Source organism: Solanum dulcamara, chromosome 4 (genome assembly GCF_947179165.1).
Source record: "Solanum dulcamara chromosome 4, daSolDulc1.2, whole genome shotgun sequence".
Lineage (NCBI taxonomy): Eukaryota > Viridiplantae > Streptophyta > Magnoliopsida > Solanales > Solanaceae > Solanum > Solanum dulcamara.
The window spans coordinates 3,357,830-3,375,558 of record NC_077240.1 but is presented as its reverse complement, the minus strand read 5'-3'; the positions used below and the strand labels follow the sequence as shown (position 1 = coordinate 3,375,558).

Genomic DNA, 17,729 nt, shown 5'->3' with positions numbered 1-17,729 from the left:
TTTATTTGCTGTCCAAAACTTTGTTAAAAAAATGTTATAGTGACGAAGATTAGTGGCCAGGATAAGAATGACTAAAAGGAAACAAGGATACCGAGTGTTGTAACAAAGACAAACTCGAAGCCAGACAAATGGCATCTGAATTAAGAAACTGATCATAGTTTTTCGAAATTGAACCTAACAAATACAGCCTAATTCATCGATACCTAAATACTACTCCGTACTAGCTTATTAAAAAATACAACTTTTTCCTACGTATTTTTTAAAATTTTCTCCAGAATCGAATCCAAAAGCTTTAACAAAATCAAATTGAGTCATCTTGCTGAACTTGCTTGTTTCTGGAAATTCGGAAAAAATAATCTTGCTTACTAGCAAATCAAAATCAAACGATCAACCATTGTCAATTGTAAAGACAAATTAGAGACATTACTGCAATTAAGTTTGTTAAAATTAAAGCCACAGCCACTCTCTTTCATTGCATAACATATTTTTCGAAATTTCAAACTTCAAATTTCCAAGGAAATGATCTCCGACGATGAATTATAATTTGAAGAGAATAGAATGATACTACAAAGATCTCATATCTTATATATAACCATCTCCTGGGAAAATACACAATATAACTAAAACAACATTTGTAATAACTGATCTCCACTTTGCACCATTTCATCCATAAAAGTGAAATATTTATTCAGTTTTCTATTTCCTTGGAAGAGGGTTTTTGGGAGGGGAGGAGGTTTAACAAAGGGCTTGTTACAAGTAGGGAAAATTATCGGTTCCATATAAAACCGAGTTTTCGTCAGTTGTGTGTTGACCTGGAAGTAGAAGCCTAGCAATAAAATAGAGCTTCGTTAAAGTAAATAATTAACCCCAACTAGATTTTCCAAAGAACAGGTGCTCTTGAGCTGCTTAAGTGGCCGTGAACATGATCTTGAAGGACGTATGCCCCATCCAAGTAACTTCAGAGCTTTCTTTGAGAATGAACTTGCTGAAGTTGGGATGAAGAAGTGAAGAACAGAAGAGGCCGCTGTTGTTTGATCAGATAAATCAACGTCCAGCTGTATAAGCAAGGAAAAAACATCTATATATTAGAGTTGGTTCTTAATTCAGACAATTAAGCTCTCTAGGTTCAATGGAAAACTTCAGATACTGTGGATACCTATTTTGCACTCTATGAAGCAATCAGGTACAGCCTTGCCACACCATTGTGAAAATGCAACTGATGGCTGATCTAGTTTGTACTAAAATTTTCAGCTTCACAAGCTTGACATTGAGCACCAACATACTCCAGAAGCAATAATCACCAGCTTATATAACAAACTTCATGACCAATGACCAGAGAAATTCGAAGGATACCCATTTTACATTATGACCAAGACTTAAAGTATCGCCATCTTGTCCTCATCATCATGCATGATGCAAATGAAAAATGCCGTATGCACATGGCTAGTGTTCCAAGCCTTTAACATGTGACAATCCAATTAAAGTATCCATGTCCTTGACCATCCCATAAATATGTATCAACAACATACCCAGTGTAATACCACAAGTGGGGTCTGAGGAGAGCGGTATGTATGCAAACCTTACCCCTACCTTTGTGGATAGAGAGGTTGTTTCCGATAGACACTCAACTCAAAAGAAATGTATTTGAAGCAAGATTGAAAGAAAAATATGACAAAAATCTATTGAAAAAAAGAGGATGTATAATAATGAGTTAATGACGAAGGCAAAGCTAATAAATGATATAATTGTTCAATGAACTGCAATCAATAGATTTAGCAACCCCCCAAGTTATTACAGCCTGCTGAATATCCTGGTCAACCCAATTTTGCAAGTTGTGAAATCACCCATCGTAGTACCAACATCCCAGATACAGTTTCAATACAACAACACCAACATACCCAAACACAGTTTCAATCTATAATTAAAACAAGAAAAGGCTAAGTCACCAAATTCATTACGAAAAATATTGAGCATGATACATGACAACTTTATCAGCAAAACCATCCCGCCACGGACCAATAAAAATGTTCTGAGCATTTAGAATGCCAAAGTCAGAAGACGATAAATCCAATAAGCTTACTTTACTGACTACAAAATCTTTCACTTGGAACTGCCCCATATAAATTTTGCAAAATTATCACCCTAAGTTACCGCAATATAAAAATATAGAAATAAGCCCAGGAAGAGTTCCCTAACCTTGAACAAATTTAATTTTCTGCAATAAGTATCTGATGCTCCATCAGCACAAGTAGATACGATAACTTGCATTATATAATGCTCAAGACTATCAGCAGTACATCTGTGAAGATAATGCCTCTCGCTCAGTGAATGTTCCTATAGAAAAATGCCAGTCTGTAAGTGAATTTTGAGATGCATGCATAAGGTTCAACCTGGTATGTGAAGCCAACTCTTATTACCTAGCTAGCGCAATGTTGGTTAAAAACAATTTGGGCTGTTCCAACTTTACCGGATGTCCCCAACGGCTACGCACAACAACTTGCGTGTTTTGAGACCATCTAGTTTGCCAGTTGTGCATTTATTTATAATTCTTCCGTTTTATTTAGCCATAATTTCTGTAATCATACATATTTGGCCACAAAGAATGAGCATACATTACAAAAGGGAAACTAAAAAGTCAACATTTTTACCTCATTCCCACCCACCCACCCACCCCCCCAAAAAAAACAGTACATTTGTGAAGAGCATAAATTATAGTAACAACTACTTTCTTATTCAAATCAAACCTTGCTCCAATAAATGATCTATGGAGAGATAATGGATACTCCCTCGGTCCCATTAGTTGTCCACTTTCCTCTTTACACGCCCCTTAAGAAATCATAAATAAGATGTGTAGTTTTACTATTTTACCCTTTATCCACTCCTTTGAAAAGGTAACCTTTTGGAATTTATAAACTCGTTTAGGCTTTCAAAAAATATTAATTGTAGGGGTAAAATGGAACATTTTAAATTAATTTTGTCTTCGTTTTGTAAATTGACAAGTAATTTGGGACAACTATTTATAGAAAGGTGGACCACTAATATGGGGCGGTGGGAGTAACTTGAGGAGATATAAAGGTTAACTTAGTCAAATAACCCTTATTATTATTGTTATTAAATGGTTTTCTTAATGTTTATGCCAAAAGCTTAAATTACATTTAAATAGGAATTAAGGTAGTAGTATATAAATGTCTAATGTTCCTGATCCTTGTTGGCTCAGAGGGACTTCAAATACTGATTTTTTTTGTTTGTACTAATATTGTGAACAGATTCCTAAATGTAGGAGGGACTTCTTTCAGGATTAGGGAGCAAACTAGGTAAGACAATTAAATACTAATTCTTCCTTGACCTCTTCAAAATTTTCTCAAGATTGTGTTTTCAAAATCATATGTTTGCTGCTAATGCTAATAATGATTATTTTGACAAGTAAAGGAATTTTATATGGTGTGCGAAACAACAATATTAGTGAAAGTACATGTCCATTAGCTACTCTCAATATCGTCTACTCTGGAGGTACAGTTGTAATGTCACAAGCATGCCCTTGAAGCAAAAATACAGAAATAGGCTTGCTGGTAAAGAAGGAAAGCTAATCCGAAAGACAACAAGCAGGCGTACTTCTTGTACACCGCTCCACCATTTTTCTTTTTCTTTTTTGGCATAAAATTGTATCTCCTGCCGATACTACTTCCTTCTTTGGCAAAATAATCAACTTTGTAGATTAAGCATTCTAAGTTTCAAACAAAACTAAGAATACGAAGGTACGACCCTGTTAAGAGTTCCACATGGGATATGGGAGGGGTAATTGATGACTTGGACAATCCTCACCCATAAGCTGACTTTTGGGGTTGAGTTAGGCCCAAGATTTATTCTTTCTTTAAAAACCCAAAAGTAGCTTTTTTCAGTTGTATGATCCTCCAGAGCCCAAGATGCTTATTCAGTCCCAAGAATCACTCCTATAGTTTCCTTTTTCAGCTATCATCATTTACAATTTTACATTGCTCTGCCACAGTTCAAAAGAATGACAGAGATTTTAACATTCTCATTTCTTCCCACGTTCCATTTTCCTTTTCTAAGTTGTAATATATTTTACTCTCTTTGCTCTTTTCTTTTGTTTTAGTATTTCCTGGCATTCTTTGAAGTTTTATGGTTGTGAATACATTTTTTCGATTTTACACTGCTTGTTGCTTTTAGTATGTCTACTTCATATTACTTCGAAGTCTACCTAGTAATATAAAAGTATAAATCTATTTTGAAATGTTATTACATGTAACGTGGCGGATCCAACATTTTCACTAAGGGGGTTCGGGAAAAAATGTAGTGCTTGAGATTTGAACTTGAAACCTCAAGATGAATTTTGAACCCCCCGTACCACTAAGTCGACCTCTAATCTTATGTTCAGGAGGTTCAAAATTTATATATAAATAAATAAAATAAATAAAAAATACCTTATATATACCGTGTAATTTTTGCCGAGTGGATTTAGGTGAAGCCCCTCGCGACCCTTTCTAGATCTGCCCCTGGACCTATGTTGTTACGTGGGGGCATTTATCAAACTCAGTACTGAGTCTTAATTGTTCCTGGATTATGTATTAATGGCTCTCTAGCTTCTCTTTATTGTAAATATTATCGACTTGTCGTTATAACTTAAAAGGAGATCAAATAGACTTTGTGGTCGACTTAGTTTTCAAACTTTTTGTGGTTGAGCATACCTTATCCTAAAGCTGACATACCTATTTCTTCAATAATCAGAATTCCATCTCCGTATACGGAAGAAGATGCAATAGAAACAACATTTTAATGAACAATTTAGTGACATACCCTTGATGTAGTATCCATATAATGTGGAGCGGGTCTATTTTCTCATGCATTTGCTTTTCCACCCTCATTTCCAACAGTTTCATTTTGCATAGCCATATGATCTAGAAATTTGAATGATTGGGAAATTGAAGGCTTTTGTCAATTACTCCCCCAACTGGATTATACCCACATTGATCAGAGTAGGGAGATTCACTAGTATGGATAGCTAGTAAAGATGGAACCTTTTCAGTAAAAAAATGTTATAGTCTTCTGATGAAGCAAACAAGATTTTGTGATATTAGTTGGCCATGGAAAGGGATTTAGAGAACTAAAGCTCCTATAAAGGTAGCTTGTTTTGGTTGGATTGCAGCATGGGGAGCTTGCCTTACTCAGGATAATCTTCAGAAAAAGGGTTTTGTATTAAGTAATAGATGCTACTTATGTGAAGAAGAGTTGGAGACAGTGAATCACCTTCTTATGCATTGCAAAATAGCTAGACAATGTTGAGAATTTTTCTTCAGTATTTGTGGGTTCTATTGGATCATGCCTCAGAATGTGAAGGAATTATTACAGAGTTGGCAGCAGCAGAGAACACATAAAACTTTGAAGCAAATCTAGAGAACTATACCTTTGTGCATATTCTGGACTATATGGCTAAAAAGAAATAAAGTTTGTTTTGATGGGCAAAAAGACCATAATTCTAGAGATAAAAACAAGCGTTTTACATAGTTTGTTTTGTTGGTGTAAACGTAGTTTCATTATTAATATAGATCAATATATGGAGTTTTTGGAGTTGCAAGGGAGATGTTGTAATTGACTGTATGGATATTCCCAACAGTCTTTCGTAAGTTTTGGTTTTGCTACCTTCTTGATACTTAGTCAATAAGCCTTTACCTTATCAAGAAAAAAAAGATCTAGTACATTATTGTTTATCCTGAAACAAAGTGTAATGCAAGCCATTACAGTTGTAATGACAAGCATATGTAAGTCAAATGTCCTTTGAGACGTTACAATGTAAGTCTACTGTGGAGTCCAGGCAAACTATCTGTAGAGAATGGATATTGGGTTTGTTAAGTCCCACATCGGTGGGATGAGGGAATTATAGACTTGCACAATTCTCCCCTCATAAGCTAGCTTTTGGGGTAGAGACGTAGAGTTAGGCCCAAGATTCATTTCTTTACACGGTATCAGAGTCAGACTCATCCCAATTTATGATTTACCTATGTTGGGCTCCATATTATATTGTCCACGCACCAGATGTCCAGTACCGGGCGTGAGGCAGGGTGTTAAGTCCGACATCAGTAGGATGAGGGAATTATGGACTCCTTATATCCTTATATGGACTTGCGATCCTTCCCTTATAAGCTAGCTTTTGGGGTTGAGTTAGACCCAAAAATTCATTTCTTTACACTAACAAACTTACACGTAAGCACACGGTGACAGACATCAGAATTGACATATTATATGAACCCAAAAAGCAGAATAGACATATCTAATTCATTGAAATTCCATCCAATAAAACGGAAGAATTGGCAAACTAGATGGTCTCAAAACATGCAAGTTGTTGTGCATTGCCGTTGGGGACATCCGGTAAAGTTGGAACAACCAAAATTGTTTTTAACCAACATAGCACTAACTAGATAATAAGAGTTGGCTTCACATACCAGCTTGAACCTTATGCATGCATCTCAAAATTCACTTACAGATTGGAATTTTTCTACAGGAACATTCGCGGAGCAAGAGGCGTTATCTTCTGCCATTGGAGATAGAGATGAGTGTTCTGCAGTAGTAGTTGGTGATACGAGCAGCTTAGCTCCAAGACCAATCTCATTAGGAGGAATGTATTTGTTCCTTGCATAAATTAGAATATTTTCATCATCGGCAGAGATATTTTCAAAGTCTGGTTCCTGTAGATTGTTATAAAGTTGCCTCTGGAGTCTTTCAACAGGGGACAAAATGTGTTGTCTAAGCTTTGATCTCTTTCTTCTAGGGACACTGTCAGGATTCCAGAGAGGATCTTTGTCTGCTTCTCCTAACAAAAGGTGAATGTTAGCACAAACAAAACAATAAGGTTTAATACAATAGATCTTTTTTCTTTGGGGTAAAGCTTTTATTATTTGTATGGTTAAGGTGTAGTTGGACTGATCAGTTCATGTCTTTATTGAAAATCCAAATTACCTATAATTTGTCGATGTCAATTCATTGTGTAAAGGAAAGTAAGTTTTTGAAGCTTAGGAGAGGCTATAATTAATGGTCTATGAGCAAGAAAGAAACCCAATATTTTGTTTATACAGTATCATATAATGATTGATCCCCTACGGCTTTTTTTGGTAAAACCCTGAATGTGATTTGACAAGCACATCAAAATAATCGGGAAACGAAAAGAATTTCCTGCATAAAAATAAACCCGAGTGTCGTGAATCTTGATACATGTTTATCAAGTTGTCTTAGAGCTCAAGTTTTTTGTGGGCGGGTGGGGGGGGGGGGTAAAGGGTTGGGGGTGGGGGTGGGGGGTGGGTGAGCAAATTTATCCATTTTTAATCAATAGAATAAGAGAAGTTCTTAATTGGAATCAATAATAATATTGGGTGAACTGTCTCTTCCTTCTCTTTTGAATCAGAAGACTGCACTGAAGGATTACTTTTTGGGAAGGTGCATCTACAATGATTTGGTAGTCTAATTTCATCTATCTCAGAATTTTCTTTGACATTAAGAGTTTTGGGATTACTATCACACAAAACAGAAGAAAGCAATCGGCCAGAAATTGAATAGGAAGATATTAGTTTTTTCCATTTTTATAACCCTTATGCTTAAGAGAGGATTTGATTCAGAACGCGCAACATATTTGCTGAGACAAGTTAAGTGCTCTATATAAGAGTGAAATTATTTTACCACTTATTTCTTCCATCTGCATGCAGTTGCCTGAAGATGACCCTGCTGAACCTAAGCTTGATATGTTATTCATTTCCTCTTCAAGACAAGCTGAAGAGCCATCCTGTCCAGAAACGTCTACTCCAACTTCTAGCTTTTGGTCATCACAAGCCGGCTTCATCTCAGAATGTAACTGATAGCTCTGTATTTCTCTGTTTGCATGTCTGGGAATATAGCCATCTAGTGTCCTCCTAACCCGCCATCTTGATCCACATGCATTGCAGAGCACTGGTTTTTCAGGTGGCCCATTTCTCCAAAGAATAGTTTCTGTGTGCGTTCACAATTAATTAGTGTTTAAACTGGGACAAAATATGAATACTTTCTTACAGGCAGAAACTTATCTCAGAAACTAAAGCACAATGATCATTGACAATTAAGACTTTCTGTAAAAAGGTATAGAATGTATTACACGAGAAAGGAAGCTTCATGAAACTAGAGTATGTTTAGCGGGGAATTTCTTTGGAAAAACAAGAGGAAATATCTTTCAGTGAAACTTGCATAGATTTTTAGGATGTGTCAACTGCTTTTGTACTCACATTTTCATCAGCATGTTAAGGAACCATACAAAATAGTTGAACTTTGAGCTTTATAGTGGAAAGATTGAAAAGGATTTGCTTGATATTTGAAGGAACCATGCAAAATAGTTAACCTCTTGGCAGACTGTATTTGTTTGCATGATATTTTAAGGAGGAAAGTCACCATCCAAAACGAGTGATTAACTGTACAATATTCAACAGGGACTATCTCTTTCTCCAGCCCCTCTTTATTTCTCCCTTTCTCTCCCTCTCCCTCTGTTTTTTCGTTGCATGCCTCCACCGGTCAGCAAGCATCCAGAACCCCCATCCCGATGACCAATGATTCACCAACTACAACGACCGGCAGACCAAGGAGTACATCAGACCTCGCCGGATTTCAGGAAATCTGCCCATAGTAGTTTTTTTATTCCCATTGACTCCAAGGTACAATCCATCACCCCCTTTCTTTTCTTGTCTTATCTAAACCTGATTTTTCCTTAACAGATTGCGCAGCCTCTTATTGTTGCTTGATTGTTAACTGATTTCCTTAAATCTGATATTGCATTCGGGAATTTATTGCTGCACCCTTATAAATATTACTGTGTTTTTGATTCCTACTTTTAACTGGTTATTGCTTCTTTTTATTTTCTTCATTGTATTGCGAGACTGTCACTGTTCAGATTTAGAGTTTTTTGACATTATGGCTCGCCCATTCTTTGTGTTGTTTATAGTACATTTGATTACTCTATAACTAGAGTTGGTGGATTCGGGGTTCGACAGTAGTTTAAGACTTTAAGGTTATGTCCTCCATTGGGAGCGAGGGCGGGAGGCAGGGTGGTAAGGGTACCAAGGGAGCTTCTAGGTTGAGAGTTGAGTCTTGAAACATAGGAACATTGACGTGGAAGTTAATAGAGTTAGGAAAGATTCATAAGAAGAGGAAGATCAATATAGCTTGTGTTCGGAAACCAAATGGATAAGAATCAAGGCTACGGATGTAGCCGGGTTTAAGTTATGGTACTCAGGAAGCTCGAGGTGTAGGAAGAAAGCTTGAGGAGGAGGAATGGAGTAGGCATTTTAGTAGACAAGGAACTCAGGGAGTAAGTGGTAGAGGTTAGGCGGGTGAATGATAGGATTATGATCATTAAGCTAGTTTTGTGCATTATCACTACAGGCGGGTTTGGATGAGAAGGTCAAAAATGCTTCTAAAAGGAGTTGAACGAGGTAAATGCATACTAAAACTAATTTAGAAAGTGAAATTAGTGGTCACATAGGGACTACTTCGAGAGGATATGATGATGTACATGGAGGTTTCGTATTTGGCCATAGAAATGGAGGAGTTTCCTTTCAACTTTGTGAAAGCTTTCGAGTTGGTGGCACTTGGTGACCTACCGTAATGTGGTGGCTAAGATTTAGATAGATTATCTGCTCCTTAGGAAAGGTGATAGTTTATGCAAGGACTGCAAGGTTATCCCGAGCGAGAAATTTACAACATATCATAAGCTCGTGTTATGAATTTAGATATCAAGGAAGAAAAAGAAGAAGAGGGGTGCATATGACCAACCAAGGATTAGATGGTGAGGGTCAGGAGATTGAAGAGGAGTTGGTGGTTATAAGGGCTTAAGGAGTAGCGGGGATGCATATAGAATGTAGGCTAGGACAACTGACTATACCATGGAATCAACAAAAGAGGTGTTTGAGGTCTCGAGAGGTTACCTAGGCGGGCATAAAGGGGAATGGTAGTGGAATAGAGAGGTCTAAGGAAAAGTGAAAGCCAAGAAGGTTGCATACACAACATTAGTGAAAGGCTTAGACAAGAAGGAATAGGGAGAGGTACAAGACGATGAACAAGAAAGTGGAGCTAGCGGACACGACGGCTAAAATGATCGTTTTTGAGCACGTGTATGAAGAGCTTGAGTGGAAAGGTGGAGATAGAAAATTGTACAGGCTTACCAAACAGAGAAAAGGTTCAATCACCTGGAGTACATCAAGGACAAGAATGACAGTGTTAGTAGAAGGGGCATACATTAGACAAAGATGGCAGACGAATTCACTGGGACAGGGATATCGTGTTGGCGGAGCTAGCGCGTTTCGAGCCAAATGGGATGGATTTTTGGAAGAATGTAGGCGAGGCAAGTATGGAGTGATCAACTAGATTGTTTAATGTTATTTCTAGGATGATTAAAATGCCAGAAGAATGGAGGTGAAGTACCATGGTGTCGTTGTACAAGAACAAGGATGACATTCAGAATTGCAACAACTATAGGGTATCAAGCTATTAAACCATACTTTGAAAGTTTAAGAGAAGGTGGTCGAGATGAGGATGAGAAAGGGTGAGTCTATCTCTGAAAACCAATTCGGATTCATGTCAAGGTGATCTACTACAGAAGTCATTCATCTTCTAAGGAGATTGTTGGAGAAATATAGGGACAAGAAGAAACAATTACACAATGTTCATCGACCTAGAAAAAGCGTACGATGAAGTCCCTAAGGAGATACTTGGGAGATGTTTGGAGTTCAGAAATGTGTTTGTGGCTTACACTAGGGAAATTAAGCACATGTACTATGGAGCCAAAACCTTAGGGGTTAGGACAATGGGAGACTCGGAACACTTTCGGTCATGATAGGATTGCACCAAGGATCAAACCTTAATCATTCATTTTTGCCTTAGTGATGGACGAATTGATGTGACATATTAACAGGGAGGTGTCGTGGTGTGTACTATTCATAGATGACATAATATTGATTGAACAAGACGCGCGGTGGAGTTATTGATAGACTGAAAGTTTGGAGACAGACCCTATAGTCTAAAGTTTTTAGGTTAAGCATGACTAAAATAGAGTACCTGAAGTGCAAGTCCAGTGACATAACACGTGAGGCAAAGGTGGAATTAAAGATTGACGCACAAATCATACCCGAGAGAGTAAGCTTCAAGTATCTAAGGTCCATAAATTAAGGAGACGGAGAGATTGATCATGATGTCGCATATCGTATTCGAGCGGAGTGCATGAAATGGAGGCTCGCATCTAGAGTCCAGAATATGTCGCCAAGGCCTAAAAGTAAGTTTTACATATTGGTTGTTATACCTACATTGTTTTATGGGCAGAGTGATGGCAAGTCAAGAATGCTCACATTCAGAAGATGAATATAACTGAGATAAGGATGCTCAAATGGATGTGTGAGCATACTAGGAGAAAGAGGATTAAGAACAAAGTTGTGAAAGGTAAAGGGGGAGTGACCTTTGTGGCAAACATGATAAGGGAAGCAAGGCTTAGATGGTTCGGGCATGTAAAGAGAATATGCGCGGATGCACCAGTAAGGAGTTATGAGAGGTTGGATGAATCAAAAGTTAGGAGAAATAAAGGTAGGCCGAAGAAAAACTAGGGGAGGTAATTAGATGGGATATGACACGATTTCAACTTAATAAGGACTTGACCAGAGATAGGAAGGTATAATGATCGAGTATTAGGGAAGAAGATTAGTAGGTAACCAAATGTTGTCGCACTTTATGTGGAGAGACCAGGGACTAGCCTTATCTCGTCTCCTTCTTATTAGTAGTGGTATGTAGTAACCACGTAGTTTCTTATTCTCTAATGTGAATTACTGTTTGATGGTGTTACTTACTTTGTGTCTTACTATTTTGTTGTCATATTTTCTTGCAACCCTACTTTGAATAATCCTCTTTTGAGCCGAGAGTCTACCGAAAACAACCTCCCTATCCCACAAAAGTAAGGTAAGGTTTATGCATATACCCTCCCACACCTGACTCGTGGATTACACTAGCTATGTTGTTGTTGTCTATGTGTCGATACGGGTGCAGATCTAGAGTTGGGATCCTTCATGATCTAAATTTTAAGATTCGGGGATACAGATCCAAGTATGAATACAAGTGGGGTGATTCGGCTAAAAATAATTCAAATATCTAAAATTAGAATTATAAAACCTAAATTATGAGATATTAGGTGGAAAACTTTAGGAGAAAATACTGATCAAGAGAAGAATCCGGGAAGGAGATAGAAGGAAATCAGGAGGAGAATCCTACACATAGCCTCCTCCACCTCATTGGTACTTATACGTCTACAATTCCCAAAATCTTGACAACTCTAAGAGTGCTCGAGAATATTAGTGTTTCATGCATGTGAGTTTATTTGATGAATATCAGGCACATAAATTCTAAGCATCACTGAATCAAGTATCCTGTAAAGCATGAGATTATTGATAAACATAAAAGATGGGATATAGATGGTAAATAGAACTTACGCTTGATGCCACAATGGAAACATGGCCCCTCTTTACCCATAAAATCTGGTTCTGAATGATTCCAGTTCAAATCAGATTGAATGTGCTGCTGCTAACCTAGTTCGTCTTGCTCTGAAAATCTAAAATGTCTGAGTGAGGTGACAGATCACAAGATATATAAACAGATAAGAAATCGGTAGACTAAAACTTGTCATTTCCATGGAAATAGATGTATCATGATAGAGTTGTCATTAACTTCGATCTATTCTGAACAATTTTGTTTCCCCTTATGACAGGTCATCAACTTTGATTACTGTAATTTCTCAACTACGTACGCTATAACTCCAATGAGAGAAGTCTTAGATTCTCTAACAAAAGAAAAGGGGCTGGGGATTTAGGGGGTGGGGCGAAAGCTGGATTTGGTGAATCTTCATAATTTTTGGCCTTTAGTCTAGTGGTCAAAACTTGTTAAGCAAGAATCTCAAAGCAAAGGAGTGTTAAATAGTTTCAAGATGATAATTTGAATATCTAAGAGTGAGCAAATAAAAGAGTTGCCAAATAACAAGGATGTAATGCAGTAATTGCCTGCAATTGTGGAATCAGATTTAGTGTTGAAATATCCAAGGCCCTCAGATTACACTACTGAGAGCAGATCTAGAAAAGAATGACTACATTCAATTTCTTTGCAATAATGCTTTTTTACATCTGTTTCTCTTACTTGCCATTTTTACATCTGTTTCCCCTTGCACAGTTGCACTAGAACTCCGGGATATGGATTAATCATTACTTACCAATTTGATGCCATAAAGCTTGGGAAGTATGGATGCAGAAACAGCAGCAGCATTTCGATACCTTTGAGATAAGATAGGCATGTAAATAGTATTAGCACTTTTCAAGAGTTTTTTTTGTGTGTTCTGCATCTGCAAGCAGTGCTACAGGATGTTCATTTGTGGCATGAGCTATTGCCTTAAAATCTTCTATTCTCTGCACAAAGCGATTATTCATGACAAACAGAAATTTTCCCTCATGCCCAATCTAGAAGAAACACAGAACTGAATAACAACACTCAGAAACTAACTATGATGCACACGAAACAGATGCTCCCAACAATCAACATCGCACTCTAGTAAGATGAGACGTCTACTGGTAGCCAGGGAACAGTTGGTCTACATGTGTCGTCAGAACCATTGGAAGCAAATAAATCAAATGTAACTTCTGGATGAACTTGCAAACAGCCATTTGTGGGGCAATATGAAAACGCCCTGCCGCTTCCTGTGAGAAGCCTATTTAACACAAATGCACCATAATTTCTTGAGGTTCATAACATGTTAGCTGTGAATAGAAAGTGAGAAGACCTGGGCCAGTACTCTTGGTCTTTTCTGATCCCATTATGTTCTCAATTATTTTTGTATACCATTATAGTAACACCACACTGCACGTCAATGTATGAGAAATTTGGATGGAGTGTTTAACTTGTCAAAAGACATATTTAAGCCAGAACTAGTTTATACAACCGAAGTTTTTATTAAAGGGGAGAACGCCTTCTACCCTAATTGGCCATTCTGGGCTGATAGACTTCAAGCTTCAAGTTCTTTTGATAAAAATTACAAAAATCAGAAAGTTCTGGGACTAGTTGCTAGACTTGGATTATTACATTTGGTATTAGAATGGAAAAAGTTAGTCCAGAAGTGCAGAGACTAAGTGATAGCTGATCTGAAGGCAAGACACTGTAAATCAAATCCTACTCTCGAAACAGCCATGCCCATCCATAACAGACTTCATCATGGTGCAAATAATGTTCTTGAACAGACAAGCTCCTTAGGCTGCATGGAATGAAGATTTCACAATGGCAAACACGTATCAAATTACTGGCAAAAAGAGTTAAATTATAACAGCATTGTTTTGCTTAAGAAATACTTCAATTGTTCTTTCATCTACAATCATGTCATTGTCTAATGTAGTTTAACTATGAGAACCAAATGTACTAGTAAAAGACATCATACCTGGAGTTTTCACACTTTTTCGAATGAAACTCACTTCCTTCTCTGCATCTTGTTTCACCTTTTCAAATAAGCACCCTACTTATATAGATGAGAGGAATTCAAAACTGTCTGTTCATCTTTTTGTGAATGTGTTGCTGGTATATGGACCCGACCTACCACTAAAATATAGCAGATGTAATAGAGATAGACATTAGGAACATGAGCATCACATTGGCAAGGCCAGTAAATCAGCAATGGGAGAAGGCAATGTATCGGATGGAATATATGACAGATATGCTGGGAGTAAGCAGTTAGCATGATAATGCCATTTCAGAAGAGGAAATCCCGATTTAGCATGATGATGCCATTTCAAAAGACGAAAACCCAAAAAAATTGCAGCTAATGTCTGTACATTGAATTTCCAAACACAGGAACCTAAAACTAATATAATTAAACTTCCTAAAGAAAGTATAAAAAGTGTATTTATGCAGAAGTTAATGTGCAGGAAATTGACAAAAATTGAGGTATGTACTAAGTCCAAAGATAAAAGGAGTTTAATATCTGACCTTCAAGCATGTGGAAAGTTATACAATTTTCAAGCAAAGTGGGAATTTAAACCGCTCGAAAGAATGTTGCTCATCTGAATAAACTAGCTCTCCCCACATTCACAATGGCATGAGAAACCTAAAGGAGGGGAAAACAATTTGTTGCAACCCAGTTTCCTGCTTGCTTGACGCCCTCTACCTCATGCATGGGAAAAGTTGGTGTGATTATTTTTAGACAAGTACTTTATTGTGGCATGTGACAAAAAGCGGTTTTCCCACTATTTGGAAGAAGGCCATCCTTGGCCATATCAGTAAGTGCACTAAATACTGCATCCATGTTCCCTTCCTTGTAGTTCACCTCAATAATAACTTTTGCTAGCTCACCATCAGCAAGTTTACAGGTTTCCAATGTGCTTTGAATTACTTGATTTAATTCCTCACTCATCCCTTCTTTAAAAAGTCCTTTCATCAGCACAATAATACTTACTGTATGAGGAATAAATCCAAGATTAACCATTTCTCTGTAAAGATTCAAGGCTCTATGCAAATTCCCACCCCGGGAATGACCGTGTATAAGTAGGTTATAAGCTACTTCACTCGGCTTCTTGTGTTTTTGCAGCATCAACTCAAAAACTTGGTCAGCTTCATTCAACAAACCTTTCATGCAGAATCCTTTAATAAGATCTACCGCAGTCTTACATTCAAGATCTTTGCAACTTTCTATCAGCATGTCGTAAGTGACACTATTTGGCACTGATTGCTCGTACAACAACTTGAACAGAAGCCGCTTTGCTTCCCTAGTGCGAGCTTGTTTCCTAAGCCCATTGATTAGGACATTGTAAGTGACGACATCAGGAAAGAAACCCTTATAGATCATTTTGTTATGCAGGTGAAAAGCACCCTTAATATCCCCATTTGCACAGTATGCACCAATAAGTGTAGTATATGTAAACTTATCTGGTTGCAGACCTACTCTCAACATCTCTTGGAAAAGTTCACAAGCTTCAGTCAGGCATTGCTGCTCACAAAGACCTTGAATTAGGGATGAATAAGTAATAACATCAGGTAAAACCCCTTTTTCAACCATCTGCTGCTTAACACAGAATGCTCTTTCCAATTCACGGTTTCTACAAAACCCAGATACAATTATACTATAAGTTACAACATCTGGGACCACCCTTCTCTGTTCCATCTCTTGAGTCAAACGTAAAGCACCCTCCATCCTGCCCACTGCACAATGCCCATAAATTAAAGTATTGTAAGTTACAATTGAAGGGGAAAAGCCATTTGAAATCATTTCATTCAAAAGCTTATAAGCCTCATTCATAAGACCCTGCTGAGAAAAGCCAACAATCAATGTTGTGTAAGTTCTATCGTTGGGATATAATCCCCTAGCACGCAATTGATCGAAGAATTCCATAGCGCGGTGCAAATTTCCGGTCTTGCACATGCTATTAATCAAAGAAGTATAAGTCACAACATCTGGAGACAAACCATTCCTTAACATTTCCGAGTGCAAAACAAGTGCTTGGTGGAAATTACCCTCTCTACAATAGCCATTTACCAGTGTGTTATATGTCACCTCGTCAGGCATTAATCCCTTTCCCCTCATCTCTTCCAAAATCTCACTCGTCTCTTTCATCCTTCCTTCTAGACACAACCCATTAATAATAGCATTATATGTGACCACACTTGGTTCCAAGTACCTCACTTGCATTAGTTTCAACAATTCGACTGCCTCATCAACCTTACCTGTCTTACAATAACCACCTATTATGGTGTTATAGGTTACAACATTCCGCAAGCAGCCACTTTTTTCCATTTCATTGAAAACAACTAAACCCTTTTGAAGATCCCCTTTTGCACAAAGCCCTCGGATCATAATATTATAAGTATACACATTAGGTGAAACCCCAGATTTAACCATATCATCATAAAACTTTTGAGCTAATTCAAAAGACCCATTACATGATACCCTGATCAATGCATCAAGAATGGAATTATAGGACAACACAGTGAGCATAAACCCATTAGACTTAGCTAATTCGAAGACATTAATAGCTCTGTCAATCATTTTCAAATGAGAATAGGATTTTACCATCAAGTCGAACACAGCAGAGCTTGACTTGCAAGAATGGTAAGTGTCCCTGAGACAGGAAAAGACCGACTCACCCTTGTTATCGCCGAATTTCAAAGCGACATCCTCCGCAATGGATTGGGCAGTCTTGTAGAGCTTGAAACGAGTGAGAATATGAATGGAAATGCACTTGCAATTAAGGTTGAAGAATTGGCGGTTGCGTGCCCAGTTGATGAATCTTAGAGCAAGGGGTTTATCGAATTGGCATTGGAAAAGCACGGAAGAAGCATATTGAGGAGTGAATTGGGAAGAAATGGAGTTCAAGGAAATTGGGTCGTGACCTTTAAGAATGGATACAGCCCTGTCGACAAAAAGGATGATGGAGGAAGGAGATGGTGAGTCTACGGTTTCGGATTGGACTTGCCGAGTTGAGCTATGGAGGGCCCTCCGGTAGGGTTTAACAAGTAGCATGTCGGAAAGTGCTACAACCGGAGCTACGGCAACTATGATACTAGTTACTAAAGGAATTCAGCATATGACTTCACTGCTGTATTTATCTAAAAGTAGAGAGAACTTATAGTAACTATATTTTTATTTTTTATTTTGAAGTAGCGGCAATTATTTGTAGAGTTATTTAGAAATTAGTACA

The 17,729-nt window shown here is 37.7% G+C and overlaps 2 protein-coding genes across 4 annotated transcripts; both read right to left on the bottom strand.

The window, feature by feature from the left end:
* Positions 1–513: 513 nt before the first annotated feature.
* On the bottom strand, positions 514–17,667 carry LOC129885527 (pentatricopeptide repeat-containing protein At5g39710). 3 transcript variants are annotated; one of them, XM_055959827.1, is made up of 7 exons: positions 15,025–17,667; positions 14,480–14,637; positions 13,268–13,460; positions 12,498–12,616; positions 7,687–7,992; positions 1,157–6,826; positions 514–1,055 (listed from the first exon to the last, which is right to left on the bottom strand). In XM_055959827.1, exon 1 carries the CDS (start codon positions 17,549–17,551, stop codon positions 15,248–15,250), a length of 2,304 nt encoding a protein of 767 aa, XP_055815802.1. In that variant the 5' UTR covers positions 17,552–17,667; the 3' UTR covers positions 514–1,055; positions 1,157–6,826; positions 7,687–7,992; positions 12,498–12,616; positions 13,268–13,460; positions 14,480–14,637; positions 15,025–15,247. The 3 variants fall into 3 exon arrangements, with proteins under 3 accessions (XP_055815802.1, XP_055815803.1, XP_055815801.1); XM_055959828.1 differs by having other exon boundaries at positions 13,268–13,328; XM_055959826.1 differs by lacking the exons at positions 514–1,055; positions 1,157–6,826; positions 7,687–7,992; positions 12,498–12,616; positions 13,268–13,460 and adding an exon at positions 13,978–14,299.
* Positions 849–8,654, bottom strand: LOC129887978 (GATA transcription factor 26-like). The gene is made up of 4 exons (XM_055963245.1): positions 8,627–8,654; positions 7,687–7,992; positions 6,498–6,826; positions 849–1,055 (listed from the first exon to the last, which is right to left on the bottom strand). The coding sequence occupies exons 1-4, from the start codon at positions 8,652–8,654 to the stop codon at positions 849–851; spliced, it is 870 nt and encodes a 289-aa protein (XP_055819220.1).
* Positions 17,668–17,729: the final 62 nt, after the last annotated feature.

Excerpts from the sequence above, each read along its gene's own strand:
- LOC129887978 (XM_055963245.1), bottom strand. The coding sequence starts at position 8,654 with ATGGGCAGATTTCCTGAAATCCGGCGAG. Across the intron at positions 6,827-7,686 it reads GCAGATGGAAGAAATAAGTG|GAGAAGCAGACAAAGATCCT; the intron begins GTAAAATAATTT and ends ACCTTTTGTTAG. Across the intron at positions 1,056-6,497 it reads CTGTAGAAAAATTCCAATCT|CTGGACGTTGATTTATCTGA; the intron begins GTAAGTGAATTT and ends TTGCTTATACAG.
- LOC129885527 (XM_055959827.1), bottom strand. The coding sequence starts at position 17,551 with ATGCTACTTGTTAAACCCTACCGGAGGGCCCTCCATAGCTCAACTCGG.